Source organism: Poecilia formosa, unplaced genomic scaffold, assembly GCF_000485575.1.
Source record: "Poecilia formosa unplaced genomic scaffold, Poecilia_formosa-5.1.2 Scaffold9, whole genome shotgun sequence".
Lineage (NCBI taxonomy): Eukaryota > Metazoa > Chordata > Actinopteri > Cyprinodontiformes > Poeciliidae > Poecilia > Poecilia formosa.
Window position 1 is genome coordinate 3,290,731 of NW_006799948.1, and position 20,130 is coordinate 3,310,860.

A 20,130-nucleotide genomic window follows, 5' to 3' on the forward strand; every position below is an offset into this window, starting at 1 on the left:
CTCGTTTATACGTGACAAACGAGGAAAGCGGCAAAACAAGCTACCACGTTTCCCCACCGCAAAAATCAAATCTTTATTTCCAGCACAGTCCCGCATTATTATGCATGTATTATCTTCCGTGTCAGAGAACAATGAGATCAGAGGCCTGGATGAGTAGGTAATCATATCAGTGACACACCGCAGCCCTCAGCCGCTGTGCAAGCTGCTGATGGAACTGATTGTATTAACACTACATTCCCCCAAGTATTTTATGTTACGTTTCCTGATTTATCTCACGCTCACTGATTAGATTGTTTTCACGCCGTCGCTCGCTATCTTGTTTTTCCCCCTTTCCAAACATCCAACACTTGGTGGATTTTCTGACAAAACAAACCAAAGGTGTTTCTACATGTACAGCGATGTGGTGCATGAAAAGATGTTGTAGTGTCGCAATAATCTCCGAGAACGTTTTCCTGCCCCAAACTCTTTGAGCTACTTGGCCAATCAGTACTATGGTCCATGCAAACATAACAACCCCCCAAAAACGGTCATGTGACATTCAGAATAATCTGCACCAAGATCCTCCTGAGAAAACAGCGTAAACATTTTGTGACAGAAACCGACTCGTCAGTTCGAAGCAGTTCCTCGTTACCTGTCGTCTGTTCTCGGCTGTCCCTTTGGTGCTGCCAGCCTCCCCTTGAATGGAATTTAGACCATCTGTCGGCTGCCAGCGCCGAAGAGGCTCTGGCGTTAATTGAAATAAATTTCAGTGAGCGATCAGAATATCTGATCTAATTTAGCCGTGGAAAACACTTGACCCCTCGAGGAGCTGCGGCGACGCTTCCCACCCACAAGAGACGGCTCAGTCAAACCGCCATGAAGCGACATGCTAAAACAGAATCTGTGAAGAAATAATAATAATAATACTAAAAATAAAAAATCACGTAAATGTTCAATGTGGTCTTGCTGTTTTCACCAAAACTGCAGAGATGATCGACTCTGAAATATACTGGCAAAGGTTCTCAAGACAATTAGAATATTAGGGGATCGGCTTGAATCATTAATAAAAAGCTCCTGCTGCCAGACAGATTCCTGCCAAGAATTTTGTGGAATTGAATTTTTAATGCAACACTCGAGCATAAGAAGCTGATAGTCGGTCATTTACAGACATCAATCTCTCCGACTTCTTTCCTGCTCTTGGAGAAAGTGAGGAAAGTGAACAGCTTTCGAACAGAAACTTGCTGCAATGCAGCGGCTCAGACTTTGACTGGGAAACCCTTTCTCCTCATCAGTCCCCCGAGCTGCGAAACGCTCGAATCGTTCACCTTAAATAAGTTCAAATGAGCCAAAACAGTCAGCAAGATGCCCATGGGACAATGTCAAACACCAACAGGAAATATAATTGTTTTATGAAATTGCAAGCACATGCAGGATAAAAATAAATAAATAAAAAAATAAATAATTTTCTTGTTTTTAATGACTTCCTAATAGGAACAAAATAATATCGTAATCAATTACAATAGCTAAAAAGATATTGTTGGATTATTTGAACATAAACCTGATCTGACAACACATAGTGAAGTAACAAAGTTCCCAAGGATCTTACGTATGAGCAGCGAGCTTAATTTTATAAGCACTCAGCTGTTGTCGCATATTTCGTAATGTGCTGAAAAAAAAAAAGTCTACGTATAAAAGTATTTTGTGTGATTACAGAACTTCTACTGCGTTGCCGTTTGTCCCTCTCCTGAAGAATGACGACGACGACGACTCCGTCGGTAACATTTCAGCTTCGCAGCCATTTTACTCTGTGCCAAACATCAATACATAGATACAAATTGCTTTAGAAAAGAAACAACAAAGCACAAAGCATGGCTAAACCCAATGATAATCATTGTGCTGCAAATAAAGCGCCGCTGATGACACCAGAGGTAAATCACACAGCACTGACTTGTATAGTGTGCGAGTGCAGCTTTGCTATAGGTGTATAAATCGCACAAACAACAACAGTGCAATCAGTCTGTTGGAAAGTTATTACATCTATGTAGCAAATATAATTCCTCAAGAGGAAAATTGAATCCTTTCAACACAAGGCAGAAAATTGTTGTTTTTTTCTTTTTTCCCCTTCGCTGCGGTGACCATGTTCTAAAGTGGAAGGGAAATATTTTTCAGGTGAACACATTGTTCAGAAGTTTGTGCTCATGCTGAAAAAGCAAAGAAAGTCGGGGGGTTTTTTGACATTGGAAAATGGTAATAGGCTTCCATAGAAACTGAAAGGCACATAACAACGGGCTTCTGATTCACTCAGCTTCATCTGCACAACACTTTTCATGCTGCGTATTTGCACTCTATTATGTTCAGCGTCAGTTTGAATAACTACCACGTAGGGAATGTAACTGCACAATACAGAAATGTTTATCCCATATCACAAAAAGTCACTAGAATTCCAACAAAGGACACACAATACACCAATCTCACTAAAAATTTAGATGTATTAGATGTGCTGCAAACTGAGCTTTAATTAAATCTGGGCCAAACAAAAACAACCGAAAGATATTTAGTTTATTATTTAATATTGTCTAAATGTCAAGATATCGGGTTCCCATGCCTTTCTTCTCCTACTACTGTCACGTTGCAAAAAAAAAAAACAAAAAAAAAAAACTCCAGGGAAATGCATCCAGACTCTCCGACCACCTTAACTGACGCCTTTCCATGCAGAGGAGCAGGGGCTCTGCTCCCACCTTTTTTCCCCCCAAACCTTGGGCTCAAACTTAGATCAACTGACTTCCCTGTAAACGACTCCAGCGCTCGCTGAAGGTCGGCACTCAAACCGATACAAACGATTTAAAGAACAAGCAAATGTATCGCTCCGTATAGGAAGCCATTTAATCCCACATGCAGATCTGAAGTTGTACCAGCAGGACGCCGCAAGTTGACACTATAGTTTCCAGGCGAACCTCATTTAGCAGATTTTCCTGGAAGTGCCCGGCCTTGTTTGCAAGAGAAAAAAAAAAAAAGAAGAAAAATGGCACAGCATTGCATGCATGCTAATTACTACTTGAGAAAAATAATAAAAAGCGAGCCGATAAACGTCGGCTGTGCAAAAACTAGAGCAAGTGACACAACTATCAGTCAAGTTGGGCGTCATCAGTCAGCGCCGCTGCCAACGCCGTTTGACAAATTAAGATGAATGCCAAAAATGTGTCCGCAGCGTTAATATCGCATCGATTCTGCTTCCGAAATGCTGAGTTTTAATCTGGAAAAATTTCAGCCCGTCACTTTCCGTGGGACCCCTCTGACCAACCCATTAAGCCAACAGATGCGGATACATCCATCAGTTACCTGTCAGGTATGTAAGTACTGCAAATTAATGGCTTATCAATCACCTATTCTCGCTTCCGTCAATCTGCATAAAAGAGATTAGGTTGTTTTTTTTTTTTCTTCCCACCCCTCTCTTGCTTTGGCTCTCTTGATGTTTTAATATCATAAACAGCAGAGAGAGAGAGAGAGAGACGACGGAGAGGAGGAGGAGGACGATGAGGAGGCGAGAGCTTGCTAGACGGAGCCTTCGTGAGCGCGCCGGGCCTGATTCAAGAGAATGAGATGTTTCCAAAAATATAAAGGAAAGGAGGAGAGAAGGAAGGATGGAGGGAGAAGAGGAGAGAGGGAATGTGCTGAAGAGGCAGGAACACAAGAAAATGAGTGGATTAACTCCCACAACAATCCTCCCCCCCCCCACCCTTCCTTCTCAGGCGCTTGTACAGAGCCCCTCCCCCTTCCCATCTTCCCGCTTTTCTTTTTTCTTTTCCAAAAGCCCTTGGATTCGTCACAAAAAACAAAAAAAAAAGATGTGGAATTAGAGGGAACAAATCGCCTGGATAAACATCCCTAAACACTCCTCGGTCACGGTGAAGCAGAAATAAATGAATTATTAAAGAAAATATTAAAAATAATCCAAATTTTTTATGAGATTTGTGTCAAGTTTAGTCTCCTTAATGTGTTTTTTTTTTGTCTTCTTCCTTCATTCCTCCTTGGGCAAATGTACCTCAGAGTGAGCAGATGTAAGCAGTTGGTTGGACGTTTTAAATAGACACCATGTTGGCTTTTGATTGCCCTCTGGAGATGCGCTTCTGTGAGAATATGCAGCCTGGACGCATCTGTGCGCCATGAAGGTTCGCCATCTCCCTTCATGCAGTTTCCCCTCCCCGTCCCCGATTCATTTTACAACCTTAGTATAATTTGACAGAAAAAAAAAAAAAAAAAGAAATACAGCAAACATTCTTTGTATAACCGGGCATGTAAAATACCATTCAGCCTGGCCGCAATTATATCATAATATCAGACTTATCAAAACACATTCATGGGGAAGCAAATGCTCCTTCTAATCTGATATACCTAAAAAAAAAAAAAAAAGTAAACAATAACCTTTAGAAGTCGCCTAGTAACAGGAGGCGACACCTGTGTGTGATTTAATATCAATAAAAATACAACAGTTCTCCGAAGGCATCAGAAAGCATCAGCAAACAAAAAGCATCAAGAAAACCAAGAGACAGCTGAGTTTCAAACAATGTCCGAGATTTAGTCTGAAAAAGGGGGTTAGTGTTCAGTCCATTATTTCAAAACGCCAACTTGTTTAGCTCTAATGAGGAACAAAAAAAAAATTGAAACTAAGATTTTTTTTCTTGGCAGAAAGCTGCTGTTTAGTGGTTCTGCTTTGAGCACATAAGGTGTGATAAGGTTCCAGTTAAATGCCAAACCTAAATCCAAAAGTGAATTTGTGGTTAGATTTGAATATTTGTACAATAGTTAGGGTTTTTTTTTTTAACCGTTAAAAACAAATCTGGGGAGGAAACTTCAAACCCAGCACCTAAAGGACAAGACAACAACGACGATGCCGATAATTTATCATCCAGAGCATTGATTCCACATCAGGACTCAGACAGCACAGCAGGGTATCATGGGACCCTTTAATCTAGCATGAAAGACATGGGTAATCCTCGTCAGGGGGATTACCGGCGACCAGTAGTCTCTCTTTGCATATTCTGACTTCGGCGAGCTCCGGTGCTTAAGCGCTAACCCACCAATCATGTTCAACCTAAGTCTTCATCACTCTTCTGAAGTATTAGCAACGGAGGAGACGTGTTTACTCTTGAACTCCCACCAAAACTGGGTGGGGGGGAAAGAGATTTAGAAGCAAAGAAGCTGAACCTGTGTAAGATCACAAGCTAAGCTGCACTTTAGTAAAATATGCTGCTGTCATTTTTTATTTTTTTTTTATTTTTCCCCTGCTTAAACCAGCCATTAGCAGTGTGGTTGTGTTATGCTAGCATGCTTGTATTCTAATAAGCAGCTTGGTCTGGGCTTTTTTTTCTTCTAGCTAACAGATTACAGAGGTATATTAGCTTAAAATGTTCAAATGTAAGCTAATATAAAGCTTCCAAACATTTGAGCCGCTGACTCAGATGTTTGGACCGGCGTAAGGCTGTTAGCTTAAGCTGCTAGCTTCATAAAAAACTAGCTACAGTTTAGCTTTTAACAACTGTGGTTACCAGGGGAACTTGAGGATGCAGGTTTTAGTGTTTTTCGTTTCTTTTTTGTATTAATGGGGTTTTCTGCTTCCATTCACACATCTTGGATTTCCTCCATAGCTGCCCACAGACATGGTTCATATAGAATCTCTTTTGACATTTTGAGGGCAGCAACCACCTGCTCCTGGTCACTGGAGGAAAGCTTCTCTCTGGGACCAACCTGTTTCCATTTTACTGCCTCCACTGTCATCAAACTGTGGTTCCTGTGCCACTGGTGGAACATGGGTAGCCTTTTGTGGTAGCCAGAAGAAACTTTGTGATCAAAGGGGCATAAACAACCAAAGTTATGTAAAAACTGAAAAAGAGAGGTGAACAGGAGAATTTTCCCAACATTCCCAGCGTAAGCTAAAAATGAACGATAGTAAACCCTGAACAGTTTCTCCTATCAAGTCAGATCATATTGTTTCACCACCGAACATTATAACCGCTCAAAATGTCTCCCTGGAAATGCAATGCAGTCTCAAAAACATGTACATTTTTGGTCTACAGAGCAACAACAAAAGAGGTCATTTTTTTGTTTGAAAATTACAAAAATGATAACCTCGCATAGCTATGTTAATTCAGAAATAAATGACAATTAACAAACCGAGCGCTGTTTTTCCACCATACATTCTCAAATGTTGTTAACCGGTACCATCAGTAGTAAATATTCTGTGTCATGTTCTGTTCTTTCCCCACAGATTCCACTTTGGGATATCATTGTTCTTATGAATGACAAACATGCGAGAATTGGCATTCATCAGCTTACATTCATTTATATTGATGAGATGCCAGTGACACACTTAAGAATAAAGGGAATCTAAAAAAAAAAAAAAAGAAAGCACCAGCACATTTCCAGAGAAATGATCCAACTACTGAATATAATTCTACTAGGGAAGAAAAAGAAAAAAAAAAAACAAGTTTAAATATGCAGGAAGAAAAAAACATTTGATGCTTCTACAGTTTAATCAGTTAATATTTAAAGCTAGGGGATTTATTTAAAGCATTTTGGGGACACAGTAAACATGTGGAAGAAGGCAATCTGTGCAAATAATTAGACCAAAGTGGAACTTTTTAGCACAATTACAAAACACTGTATTTGGCAGAAATCTAATACTGCACATTGCACTGAACACACCATGCCTCACTGTAAAACGTGGGATAAGGAGCTTCACACTGACCGACAATTAGTTGAAATTTAATTTATTTTTTAGGGGGGATTTTTGTTGTTTTTTTTTTTTTTGCATTACCAGCTCTTTTTTTTGGCTGTAGTCAGTCAGATGTTACACATCAACCTCAAAGCCCTAATCCAGTTAGGCAAGAAACCCACTGCAGCGCCACACCTCAAAGACTTTCCATCTCCAAGAAGAGAAAAAGCAATTGGCTCTGTTTTGCTCCTAAAATCACTGCTACGAACCCAACAACACTTAATCACGGAGGTCAAACAGAAGCAGCGTTTGGAGACATCTCACGCCAAAGTCCGCACGAGTCATTGCTGATAAACATCTCAATTCCTGTGCAAAGAACATCGGCCAGTCCGCATTTTCAAACCGCAATGGTTAAACACATAGTGAAGTGATAAAAAAAAAAAAAAAAACACAGAAAGCAGTTCTTTATTATTTTCCCCCCTAAATAGCTTTTCAAAAGATTAAGTTATTCACTTCATTTCATTCCCATTTTTGAAAGCTTGTTGTCATGGACACTTACTGCTCATTAATTAGGGTTTCGTGCGATTAAACAAACTCAATGAGGCCTTTTTTTTTTTTCTTCTTGTATTTCCAAATGAAAATATGTTTGCAAGTCGCCAGATGGTATTGATAATAAACATAACACAAAGGCGTGTTCTATTGTTCTTAACCCATTCTTAGAAATAAAAGAATCTCTCCCACTGCATGCGCCAATCTTGGAAGAGAACCGAAGACGTGGCTTGATTATTCATAGGCAGCCAATAAAAAACAAAAAAACCCCTAATTGAATAGTTTTCTGAGCCTTAAATGAAAATTACATCCAGCGTGATTATCGTGTTTTCCGTCTGCCGTAATCTAAACACGTGTGCCCGAAATCAAGCAGTCGGCCGGCCGGTAATTGCTTCGATTGTGAATGAAATGTACCTCCCTGTTTCTCGGAAGAGAAGGTACCTCGGAGGGGAAAAGCGGTTCAGAAGCCATGCCGTCACCTCTGCCTGTCATATTTTCCTCAGATGTAAAGAGAAAGAGGGAAAGAGAGAGTGACACAGAGAGAGAGAGAGGGGGAATTACTGGGGCACTCGAATCAACATGCCAGAAAATGGGCCAGTGCTCAAAAGTGACACCGCTTGCTAATTTGCATGTGCTCAATGAGAATGAAATATGCATCAGTGAGATGTTAAACTCGTGCCACGGCCTTAAGTAGTGAAATTTCCTCCTCACTTTGAATAAGTGGAGCAAATGGTCAAAGATCAGCCTTTATCTCCCTCTTGAATCTAAAGAAATATTCCCAAAAGGTAATATTTGGTGGAAAAAAAGCACCAAATTAAATTTTTTTTAGACTGATACCTAATAGTTTGATCTGGCTTCTTTGGAGGCTTGGAATTAAAATGAATACCGACTGAGATTAAAACGGCATAATTTCCAAAGACCGGTTTTATTGAATAAATTATGACTTTTTGGACATTTTTGGGCACCAAAACGCTAATATTAAACATATACTCTTGGGGTGAATAACAGGATATGTTTGCTGTGAATTGAGTTTATGTGGATAAAAAAAAAAAATCAGAATATGGCAGCATGACCTTATATTGTTCAAGCTTTAGAGCCCGTCTTATTGTGTTGGTTTTTGTCATCGTGAACGAAATACAATGACTTTGCACAACAAACAAACAAACAAACAAACAAAAAAAAAACATCACAAGTAGAGAAGCTATGCAGTCAAGAATATTCCAGCGGAACCAAGTCTTCCAAAACATCAGAAGCAGAAACAACCAAGGAGACTAGAGCCTTTCATGAACTGGTACATGCTGAAGCACTGGTGTCACTGACCACAGGTAGTGAATTTAACTGGTTGAAGATTTGACAAAGCTAGATGTTTTGACATGCAACAGGTTTGGTCTGAACGACCCAATTCCAATCTTTTCGACCCTCCAAAAAATGTTATCTTACCCGAAAGTTTTCAAAGCGTCTGCAGTCTGAACTGTCGAGTTGCATTTTATCCGGCTGTTATGTCATTAACGTGAGATGAAAGAAGTCTCCATCGTTGAGGGGAGACAATGACTAACACGTTATCTCCCCTCGTGTTGTTGTGATCTTGTGACGCGACCGTCGACTCCCGTTGCTGAACAAACTTTAAAATCGACCCTTTAAGCGGCTCCATCCGTCGTCAGGGCGGTAAGCGATGCGCTGCCGCGTGACGTCGACGTTCCTCTTCTGCGCATGCGGGTCGCTTTGGAGACGTGGACCGTTTTCACAGGTGTATCATTCACAGGTACGCATAGCAACAACAAAAAAAGACAGATTTAAGGGACCTTAAATCTAAATTAAGCATCAAGACCTCTTGTATGAACGCAGCCCATGTCAGAAAATATGGAGGTTCACATGCACAAGCTACAAATGAATGACATTGCATAAATTTCTGAACACAACTGTCTCCTCAGTAGAACCTTAAGAACATTGTGGAAATCCCTGGAGAGCCATTTCACCACCATTGTTAGCATACCTTTTTCTTTTTCTTTTTTTTTTTTAAACAGCTCTGTCATTGGCATAAAGATTATTATTACTTTTTGTTTGTTTAGAAATGCCACTCAATAACTAAACATGGCTGGAAGAGCTGTTAATTATTTTCCAAAGGGTAAAAAGTTAATTATCAATTAACTGAACCATTAATCTCTGCAGAGGAATTCTATTTGATCATTTAGTTACATTTATTCCCTAATAAAATAAAAAATAAAAAAAAACACATTCTAAGTTTTTCACCCCCAATGCACATGCATTCTAAAGAAAATGTTAAATTGACTAATTTCTTCAGTTCTCATTTCCATACTTTTACAGCTCATCTTCAGTGCCGCTGCAAGTCAATGTGACCTTAAAAAAAAGAAGAAAGACTGAAACAAACTGCTACATCATTCGCCGCTCCGGGGCCCCCCGGCTAAAGGGTGATTGGGCACCATTGTTCCATATGGTGGCTGCATGTATGTCATGTGAAATTCACTGGAGTTCCTCTTTAACACAGAATGACAACCTGCGAGGGCGAGCAAACCCGGGAGATCAATCCAAGCAGATTATTTCCATTAAATGTCCGAGCCACTTCGCGTTTAGCGGCAAGACGCAGCATGTGTACTGTTGTGCCACACAAACTGGAGCGAAAGCTATGCTCATATTTAAAAAGCACTCACATAAATTATACATATGGAAACCTTGTAGAAGTGCCAACCAGCAATAGTCACTTAGAAACCCACTTTAAAGCGAGGCTTTTTACCCTCCATGTTTGATGTTTTAAACATTTCCATGTAAAGCAGAGAGGAGCTTTTCCCGAAGCGGGGTCTTTTGGAGAGGATGCAAGTAATAATTATCTTACCTGCAGTAGATGGCTAAGTTAATAAACTCAGTTTGGACAAAGACAAATGAGTTTACGCCATACATGTGATACAAGCTAGTCAGAGCCAACGTAACTCAGCTAATCAGTTGGAGTATTTGTTTTTTTTTAGTGCATTAGTTGCATTACATGGTAATTTGCATAGACATCTACTGTTATTTATGCAAATGGCTTTGATTTATGGTGGAAAAAAAGCACAAATTGTCAAAATTCTGCAGAGGCCTGCTAACAAATAATCATTTGATTCAGGTGTGTTGAACCAAGGAAGGAATTAAAACATGGAGGACAATTTGAGATTTGACTGTGGACGCCACTGATCTAGCAGGGGACCTCGGTGTCAAACCCTCAAGGATCGGTGATTGTCTTTTTAGACGTATTTTTGCTTCGAAACAAATTAATCAAATAATTTTGACTGCATGCCGAGGAGTTCGTTTAATCATTTGATTCATGCATGTTGGACCAGGAACGCATCTACAAGTTTCAGACCACCGGCCTTTTGAGGACTGGAGAAAGATTTCAAGACTAGAAATCTAATATCTGCACAAGTTTCACCTTTTGGAATGGGTGACGTGGGTGTCAATTTTTTTCATGATAATTTTTGAGAGAGTGACATGAAAAAAAAAGGATTGATTTTAAAAAATTGTAACAATAGCACAGCTAAACTTTCCAAACCAAAGTTGCTAAAGGAGCTATCTACTATGTCGCTAGCTAGCACCACAACAATAAGTAAATCCCACCAGTTTTCCTCACGTTGAAACTAGAACAAATTTAACTCAAGTGGGACTCTACTCCGAGTCCCAACTTCCAAGGCACAGAAAACCATCAAACATAGCATAAATAATCAAAGAGCACAACTCCACAAAAAAAAAAAAAAAAGGGTTAATATAGCCATGTTGTATTGTCTCCACTCAGCCACGTGCATTTTAAAAGAAAAAAAACAGTTGGTTTTTTTTTGTTTGTTTTTTTCAAAATTGATACTTTCTTTTATTTCCAAAAAAGCAACAGATTACACAGTTAACTTTCAGCAAATGCAATCCTAACTGAAACCGTTACTCACATTCGGGACTTCAAAATGAAAGACTCACGTACTGACACACTATCTATAATATACAAAAATGAATACATAATAAATATTAAAATGGCCACAAGAGAAAAAAAGAAAGTAAGTCATCGAAAACAATCAGTAGAGAGCAAATGTAGGGAAAGTAGAAACAAGACAGTGTGCCTTAAGTGTCTTTTTCTTTTCTTTTTTCAGTTTTTTTTTTTCTTTTATGTTTTTTACAAATTGTGCAAGATTTCATACTAAGGCTCTGGTCTTGAAGTGACGGTTGTCTAGCTCACACACATCTTTGCTGTAATACACATCCACTGCAACACACACACACACACACGCACACACACACACTCTCTCTCTCCCTGTGCTCGCTGCACTTTGTGGGGTGTAGCAAACCATTGCAGAATAAAAAATGGGCTGCTCAGTGTATGGCCTGTGATGCTCATGGGAGTGGACCAGCTTCTTTTAAAAAAAAAAAAAGGACATGCATTTCACGCTGATGTGACAAAGAAAGAAAGAAAAACAAACAGCTCCCCTTGCATCTACAAAAAAAATTTAAAAAAAAAATAAAATTTTTTTTAGGACTGAATGGAAATAAAAAAAAGAAAAAACATGACAATATCATCACCATTAAGGCAAGAACACCCGGAGTGGCATCGGCAATACTGTCACAATATGATAGTGTTTAGGTACATGGATATGATGAAACGTTAAACTACGTCTTCAATGTCTTTTTTTTTTTTAAGCACAAGATCTGTTTTTTTTCTTTAAAAATCAGTCTTTTTTTTTTTAATTCCAAACCCATACATTGCTCCATCTTTTATTTTTTCTCGTAAAATCAGTTAAGAAAGTAACAATGCGAGACACTATGGACATATGGATCGTAAAACTACAAGAAATAATTTCTAGTCTTAAGTTGCAACTTCAAAGAAAAAAAACCCCCAAAACCCACAAATCGTAAACCCTCGCCCCCGGTAACGCCCGCCCGCCCGGTAAATTGAAAAGGAAACCACTTACATTACAACCATCTCGTCCTCTTGTGATGGTGCGTATCCCAACGTCACCAAGTTTTGCTTTACGTACGGTAAAGACAATTGTGTTGTCTGTTGCAAATTAAAGCATTCATCGTTTACGCCGAAGGAGAACAAAAACAAAGAGAGAGGAAAAAAAGTTGTCCTTGCGATGCAGATGGCAACCATCGACCAAAGAAATGCAACTTTACATCTTCTTTTTAGTGCAACTCTTAAACTGTAAAACATTTCCAATGATTCCTTGAGAGGTATTGTTTCTTCATTACAAGTTCACTTTTTAATCTTTTTTTTTATTATTTTTTTTTTATTTTTGTATTTCACACATCACAGAGTAACTCGTCTTCGAAAGATCCAAAGCAAGAGGTTTTGTTTTCATCGTTTTGTCAAAGGAAAAAAAAAATTTTTTTATTTTTTTTAACTTTTTGCTTTTCTGCATCGGCATGGCCTTCCACAAGGTCTGTTTACTAGAACATAAACATAGGAGGGGATCCATACCTTCTCTATATTCCCATTCCATTCGGTCTCCATGTTCAATTGGACTTTTTGTAATTTAATCACCCACGCAGAGCCGCGTGATCGGCAGTCCACCCTCTGAGAAGGGTCATGAGAAGGAGGAGCAAGGGAAAACCAGGAGGCTGAAGGGGAAGGGCGTAGAACAAGAGCTGTACAACTGGGATGAGCCCACATCAAGATAAACCAGGGTAACCAAGACATAGATGAGTAAAAACCCCCAGCAAAACCGTCATATAACGCAGTAGGGTTCCCTCGGTAACCTGGATTTTCTACAGTAGAGGAGTGTGGTGCTGAAGCAGCGCCGTAGCTCCCTGTTGGAGAAGATGCAGATGAAAGGATTCACCCCGGCCTGGGCAAAGCTCATCCACACAGCTGCTGTCAGGTACCCTCTAGGGACCACAGAGCCCCTGGCAAACACGCGCCAGTAGCAGGCAACCAGGTAGGGCCCCCACAGAGCCAAGAAGAAAAATGTCATTATGTAGAACATCCTACTAATCCTCTTCTCCGTTTTGAACTCATCGAGCACCAGAAGACGTCTGCGGCCCGCTGCGTTGCTGTTCTGTCGGATCCCCAGCAAAGTAGGCGGGGTGGGACCGCGGCCAAACCCGGCCAGCCAGTTGGCCGCCGCCTGCCCACTGGCGCCTGGCCCGTGGAAGGTCCAGTTCTGGCTAACGGCAGGCACGAACTGGACGGGCTTCATCTTTCGGCGGTCGTGGACGAAGAAGATGAGCTTGAGGTAAACCAGCTGCGTGGCCAGAAGGATGAGCGCCAGCAGGAGCATGAAGCCCAGCGAGTCGTTGGCCCTGAAGGAGCGGTGCTGAAATGTGCACTGGTCCTCCTCCGGGATGAACGTGTACGTCCCGACGTCTAGCACCGGAGGGAACGCCATGGCCACCGACAACGTCCACACCATGCAAATGACGGCCAAGCACGTCCAGAACGTCAGCCTCTTGGTGTAGAAGCGGTGATGCGCGATGGCCAGGTAGCGGGTGACGCTGACGCAGAAGAGCATGAATGCTGTATGGAAACAGGAGAGCACACCGAGGAAGGCAATCACTTTGCAGGTCAGTATGCTGTAGGTTAAGACAGATCCATTCTTTACAGAGGTGAAGACGAAGGGGAAGCAGATAGCGGAGCGCAGGATATCCGAGGCGCACAGGTCCAGCAGGAAATAGTAGGGTGCCCGGTGCAGGCTCTTGTCTTTAACCAGCAGGATGGAGATCAGGAGGTTCCCTACCACACCGACTCCAATGATGAAACCCAGGGAGGTTAATTTGAGGAATGTGGCAAGAGGAGAAACATTCTGCAAGATGGTGTGGTCCCCTGCATGGCTATAGTTCGCCATAGATGGAGGAGGGATCATAAATGTAGTGGAATAGCTTCAGCCGAGTATCATGATCTGGAGGTGGCAGGGGGAGGCGTTTGATCCATTTGGTGGTGTGCTTTGAAGAGGTTTCCAGGCGTACAGGCAACCTCCTCTCTAAGGCATCCTTTGTTTCTTTGTCTCATCACACACCTGGAAAAGATCCCTGAAAAACATCATCCACCCATCAGCGCTGAGTGCCAAATAACAACTGCACTTGCATAGTTAATACAAAAAAGGCAGCCATCCCCCTCCCCTCCTTCAACCCCACCACCCCTAACGATGACAAATCGAAGAGGACTTCTTCGCGTTTAAGCATAACGGTGAATCAACCTGGGGGGGGGGGGAAGAAAAACCTAAATGAAACGAGAAGCAGAGACATGCAGCGACGGAGCCCGATGAAAGTGACATAGATTTCTTGTCATGACGCCTCGGAATTTCCAGAACAAAAGATGGCAACAGCGCAGTCCAGCCTTCACCGAGAGACGACGCATCTTTACGCGTCGGGAAGCAGCGAGTTCCACATTTGCAAAGGTTTAGGTTGGATTTCCAGTCCGCCCCTCCACCCCCTTCCCCTCAGCTCCCCCCCCTCCCCCCTCCCTTTATGGTTGATGGGAAGGGGGGGTTGTGCGTCTTCGGCGCAACTGTGAAACATAAAGACAAATGCAGACAAAAAAAATAAGCTGTTCTTGATCACACCCTACACTTTCCCCGCAGAACAGAGAAAGGCTCTCCCTATAGAAAACCGACGCCTCGCCCCGCACATTTACGCACCGTGGAACATAAACGTTAAAGCATCCCCCCTCTGTTTTCCTCCGATTATCAAAAGGTTAAAGGGATTACGGGGTCGCTAATAAGCGCTGCTCTCATTAATGGATCCATCGAGCCAAACCACCATTTTCCTCAACATCTCGCATAGAGTTAAAGCGGACAGATATGATCCATTTTGCCATAGAATTTTGCTGTCCGCTGATGGAGATGGACCGACACGGCTCGGGAGAAACAACAAAAAAACAAGCCGCCTAGTAATAACGACCCGACATACTTTCGCATTGTTTACAGCTTATTCGATTACACACAAAGGCGTTTGGGTCTATACTTACGCGTTTGAATTGCGTCCTCTTAACGTCCAATAGATTCCCGTGTTATTTTTTTATTTTTCATCAGAACGGAACAATAATCTCCGCATCCCGCATGATTCGCGCATCCATTAGACTAGAATCATTTCCAAGGCTCCGCTATGAATTGACCAGAATCGCTGCCACCACATAAGAAGACAGGGCCAGAGGGGGAGAGGGGAAAAAAAAAGAAACAGAAAACAGAGAAGAAGACAGACATCCGATCACACGATCAATCAAACTCCTACCTGTTGATAATCCCAATTCGTGTCCCTCCGGTTGGTTATTTACATTGCACACGTCGGGTTTTTAGCAGTTTTTTTTACATTTGGTGCCTGCCCCCCCCCTCTCTCGCTCTCTCTCTCTCTCGCTCTCTCTCTCTTTTTTTCTTCCTCCACGGTGAATATCCTACAGTAAACGGAACGCACTGCGCATGCGCCCTGCATCCCTCCTATTTGTGATCCAAGACGCGTCTTGTCTCTTGTTGCAGCAGCAGCAACTCTGTCTCTCTGACGGTAACATCTGCTCAACAGGGCCACTGCTAACCGGTAACGCGTTACTACAGCGCGCAGGGCCGCCTCCTGGTAACGAGGAACGGGATTACAGCTGGGGCGCGACGCAACGAGCAGGAAGGGAAAAAGAAGGACGTTGTTTGAGTCATTACTTTAGATGTGTAAAATTACTCTTTTTTATTTTTTAAATTGTAAGTCAATAAATTATATTTAAAAAAAAATATTTTCCTTTTTTATTATTATTATTATTTTCACCAAAGAGCTTATGGTGTCTATATACCCCTGAATAAAATTAAGTGCAACCAAGCAGCTTCAACTACTTCGTAAATATGGTGGTAGAAGCATCATGCTGTGGGGATCCTTTTGGTCAGCAGGGGCAGCGACATCAAAACATGATGCAACAACTGTGACCCAAGCATGTTCATGTGTCAGGAAGGCTCAAAGTCCCAGTGTAAGTAGTACAAGTGAGAAACCCAAAACAATCGGTAGATGCTGCAGCACAAATATAGAGGGGTCACTAAACAAGGTCACTATTGTTTGTAGATTTTTTTACATTTTTATTTATTGTTTGTACTTTGGACGAAATGCACAAGGCGCTGTGGTTTTAAGCCAGACCAACATCACCGTTGGATGGATTCCTTTTGTACTGTAGGAGGTATGCATTATACACGAGCACTCTGCGCTCCCGCTTGTTCGTTCTGCCTGGTCAGCATGAGAAATTCATAGGATCTGATTCCACCGCCCGCCGCCCCCAAACCATGTACGGCGGCGCTGTGATGTCACAGACATGGCCACAATGGGGAACAATGACTCAATCAGCCATATGTACATACATTCAATACATGCGGGGGGGGGACAGCAAAAAAGATGATGTAGTTGTTATCCTACATGCAGAGAAGTTGGACTTGAAACTGACACATCTACCACAGAGGGAAGAATATCTAACATGCTTATTTTATTATTATTGTTATCGATATGAAAAGCCTAAGTGACTTCCCACAGCTATGTTTGACCACATTTAACCATTTCAGAACCTTGAAAAAGTATTCATTTAATTCAATTCATGTCGCAACCACAATTTTATGAGACAAAACAACACAAAATGCTTAATGAGAATAGTAGAAAAAAACCCATATATTTTCAAAAGAATTTTTTTAAGGTAAGGTAATTTTATTTATATAGCACATTTTTAGCAACAAGGCAATTCAAAATGCTTTACATGAATTAAAATAAATAGCTTTTAAATTCTGCATTCTTACTCGGCCCCCCTTTGACTCTGACGCCCCCAAATGAAACCCAGTGCAACCCACAATCTTCTTTTCCCATCTAAATAGTGCTGTTTTAGCTCCATCCATCTTTCTATGCTTACTGAAGAAGAGCATCCCCACAGCATGGTGCTGCCACCATTTGTTCAAATTAGTATGCGCTATTTGTCTCCCTCCCCATAGTGCTTCATGTCTAGAGCAAACAAAAAAAAATGCAAATGTTGATCTTATAAAATAATCCATTAACACCACCTGAGCAGCAGACCACTGCATCTCCTCCAGTCCACGTAACAAATTTTGATATGATTTGAAGAGTGAAAGAGTAAAACAGGGCACTGTGAAAGACTAAATCTACTCATGCAGACATTTTAAATTTTTTTTAATGAATTTGACTGACTTCAGTCCTAACCAAAGTAGGGCTTTTTCCCTCTCATCTTATTTAACTCAGACCAAAATATATACTGCCAAATATTAAGCCACTTGCAATAACAGACAAAATTCTGAATAATAATAATAAAAGACAACTTATGCCCAGGGACCAAGAAAAGGATATTGTGAAGTACACACCACATCAATAAAAACAAGAACCATTAAAAGAAGTTTGATTCAATGTGTTTATTCTTTACAAAAAGCTGTAATCAGATCTATTAGATCAAACTTTCCAAAGCAAAGTTAAGTCATGTGATCATCACAGATCAAATCAATCAATGTTGATTTCAGAAGCACACCAAGTAACCACAGTGATCGTTTAAAGCCAACATATTTGGTTAAAGACAAACAGGCATTTTAAGCAGAAATCTTCTAAAAAGTCTTTGTTGTGCATGGAAGGCAACAATGTTTGGTCCTTAATCACAGCGTTGTTTTCGCACACTTCCTGGATGTCTCCTTCCTGTGTTTCACGTGGCTCTCCCACCCAGAGTTTTGGTTTGGAAATGCATCTCCAATAAGGCACGTTTCAGAGCAGAACCTGCACCAAAAGATCAGGAGATTGCAGAGAGGGGCGCGTGCACAGGGAGGTTTAACGCGGCACGCGGTAAAGACGTGACCAACGTCTGAAATCCTCCGTTCTTCAGAGCGGCGGCCCATTCCGCCTCCGCGCGTACCAGCCGAGGCCGACGCAGAACCCCACCACGGCGAGGACGGTGCACAGCAGCAGGGCCAGAGCGTCGCCCGCGTCGTACGCCTCCGCCGCGGGGATGAGGGAGGAAAACACCAGCAGCCACACGACCGCCGCGCCGCTTGGAGCCTCAACCATGTTGGTCTCTGTCTTCTGTATCTGTCGCCGTTGCTGTTCTGTTGATTTTCGGAAAGCAGATGATGCGCCTGCGTCGAAAACAAAGTCAGGTGACTGCAGCGTCGCGGCTGGACTTCCTGGTACGCTCAGCCAATCACATCGCTCCTTGGTGTTCCTATGAACCCAGCCACTGTACTCGGTGACATGAAAATAAAACTGCGCTTAGCTGTCTCCGCTTCATTTGCTTAGATGGTATGTAATGGATATAATGAAAATGAAACTTATCCCGAGGATTTTTAGACCTTCTTGATTCTTGTCGACACAATCATTCTGACAGGCTGCTTATATCGCTGCCTCTCAGCCTTATTATAAGCCAATCAGGCTGTTTTACATTACTCAAGATAATAATAATTAAAAAAAAACATGTTGATATTTGGGTTATTATTGCATGTTTAAACAGTTCAAGTAATATTTTTTAAAGTGGGAGGAATGCATGTATATTGCAAGTGGGGGAGGGGGGGAGGGGAAACAAGGAATAAGGAGTGGAGTTTACTGTTTAAAGCAGGGTTAGTTTGGGAAACTATTGTGTGAAACTGAGTGGTGCAAAGTGTTGGCTCATATTCAGCATGTACGATTTTTTCAATGATTTGCAAAGAAAAAAAAACCTTTAGAAATTCCCTTTCACTTTACAAAGTAGCACATAAAATCATAATAAAATACAGAGAAGTAATTGACTGTGATGTGAAATTTTTTTAATTTTAATTATGTTTCAAGACATTTTTATACTTCCATATCAGGAATGCAATTCACGGACGACGCATTTCCAACCAAAATAATTTCCCCGTTTAAAGAGCGCGGCCCTGCTTTGCTGCGAGTCGGGACTGAACGTGCCAGCGTCTTCCAACACGATACAAATTGTGTTGCTTGTAGAACCATAGGGGCTTGAGTTTTGCAGCATCTGTTGATCTCTGCGTGCTCTTTTGGTGGCGCTCCGCCTGTAATTAAATCGAGCCGGCGCGAGCCAAAGTAAAATATTGACCTTGTACGGGCCGTCGTACCCCTCCGTACCTGCCTGCTCTGCAGCGAGGAGATGAATGGCCACATGCAGTTTCGGCATACTGTTCCCACCTTTGAAATCATCCTCTGCCTCGCTTGCTCCTGCTGGCTGTTTGGCAGTTTGTCTAACCGTAGTACGCGCACACACACACACACACACATACACTCGCAGAAGCTTTTGTGAGTTGTGTCTGATCTATGTGCCTGCCTTCAGCGGAGCACATGGCAATTATAAGCTCCTCAAAGAGCTGCTTTGGAGGAAGAAATAAGATAAAAATATGTTGCGTTTGATTTGATATTTGTTCATTCTTAGAGGGTATAAACGCGCGTCTGAAAAAGCCGGCTCTGTGCAAACTTTAAAGGAAAAACAGAATGAAATCAAACGGGTAATGCCGGCGCACATGTATGGGAGCCCAGTTAATCCTCATGTTCCTGACTAGGCAAATTATTTCTCTGGGAGAAATAGGCATGGGGATGGCAGTAAAAGTTGCAAAGCCTATTTTTATTGATCAAGAATAATGATTCCTTCCCAAATGTGCAATTTTTCAGTGTCGTTTTTGGTACCGCGCCTCCTCGCTATGAAAGCAAGCCGAGGTTGTCAGCTCTAAATGTTTTCCTACATCAGCCACAGTCCATCATTAATGAGCAGTTCTGCGCATGAATGCACTCGAAAGAGTAGCGTTCGCATTTTCCACGAACCTTGACATTAAAAAAAGCTATTTTTATGCCTGCCCCCCACGTGAATTGCTACCTTGTCATTAAGCAGCGTTCTAAATGACAGTGCTTCACAGTTAAACCCCAATTTTGCCAACTTTACACAGAAAGGACTAACCAAAACGTCATCCGCAAACGGAAAGCAACAAGTGTGGATATAT

At 41.7% G+C, this 20,130-nt stretch overlaps 1 protein-coding gene and 1 long non-coding RNA gene across 3 annotated transcripts in view; both read right to left on the reverse strand.

The window, feature by feature from the left end:
- The window catches only part of LOC103156567 (uncharacterized), a 22,088-nt gene extending 10,384 nt beyond the window's left edge, over positions 1 to 11,704 (reverse strand). Inside the window, exon 1 of the long non-coding RNA XR_478159.2 lies at positions 8,681 to 11,704. This is a non-coding gene — a long non-coding RNA (uncharacterized LOC103156567). The remainder of the gene's footprint in view (positions 1 to 8,680) is intronic.
- A 147-nt stretch (positions 11,705 to 11,851) lies between these two features.
- gpr85 (G protein-coupled receptor 85) lies at positions 11,852 to 15,538 on the reverse strand. 2 transcript variants are annotated; one of them, XM_007578693.2, is made up of 2 exons: positions 15,437 to 15,538; positions 11,852 to 14,236 (listed from the first exon to the last, which is right to left on the reverse strand). In XM_007578693.2, exon 2 carries the CDS (start codon positions 14,068 to 14,070, stop codon positions 12,937 to 12,939), a length of 1,134 nt encoding a protein of 377 aa, XP_007578755.1. In that variant the 5' UTR covers positions 14,071 to 14,236; positions 15,437 to 15,538; the 3' UTR covers positions 11,852 to 12,936. The 2 variants fall into 2 exon arrangements, with proteins under 2 accessions (XP_007578755.1, XP_007578747.1); XM_007578685.2 differs by lacking the exon at positions 15,437 to 15,538 and adding an exon at positions 15,174 to 15,413.
- Positions 15,539 to 20,130: the final 4,592 nt, after the last annotated feature.

Coding starts and splice junctions, on each gene's coding strand:
- gpr85 (XM_007578693.2), bottom strand. CDS start 14,070: ATGATCCCTCCTCCATCTATGGCGAACTATAGCCATGCAGGGGACCAC.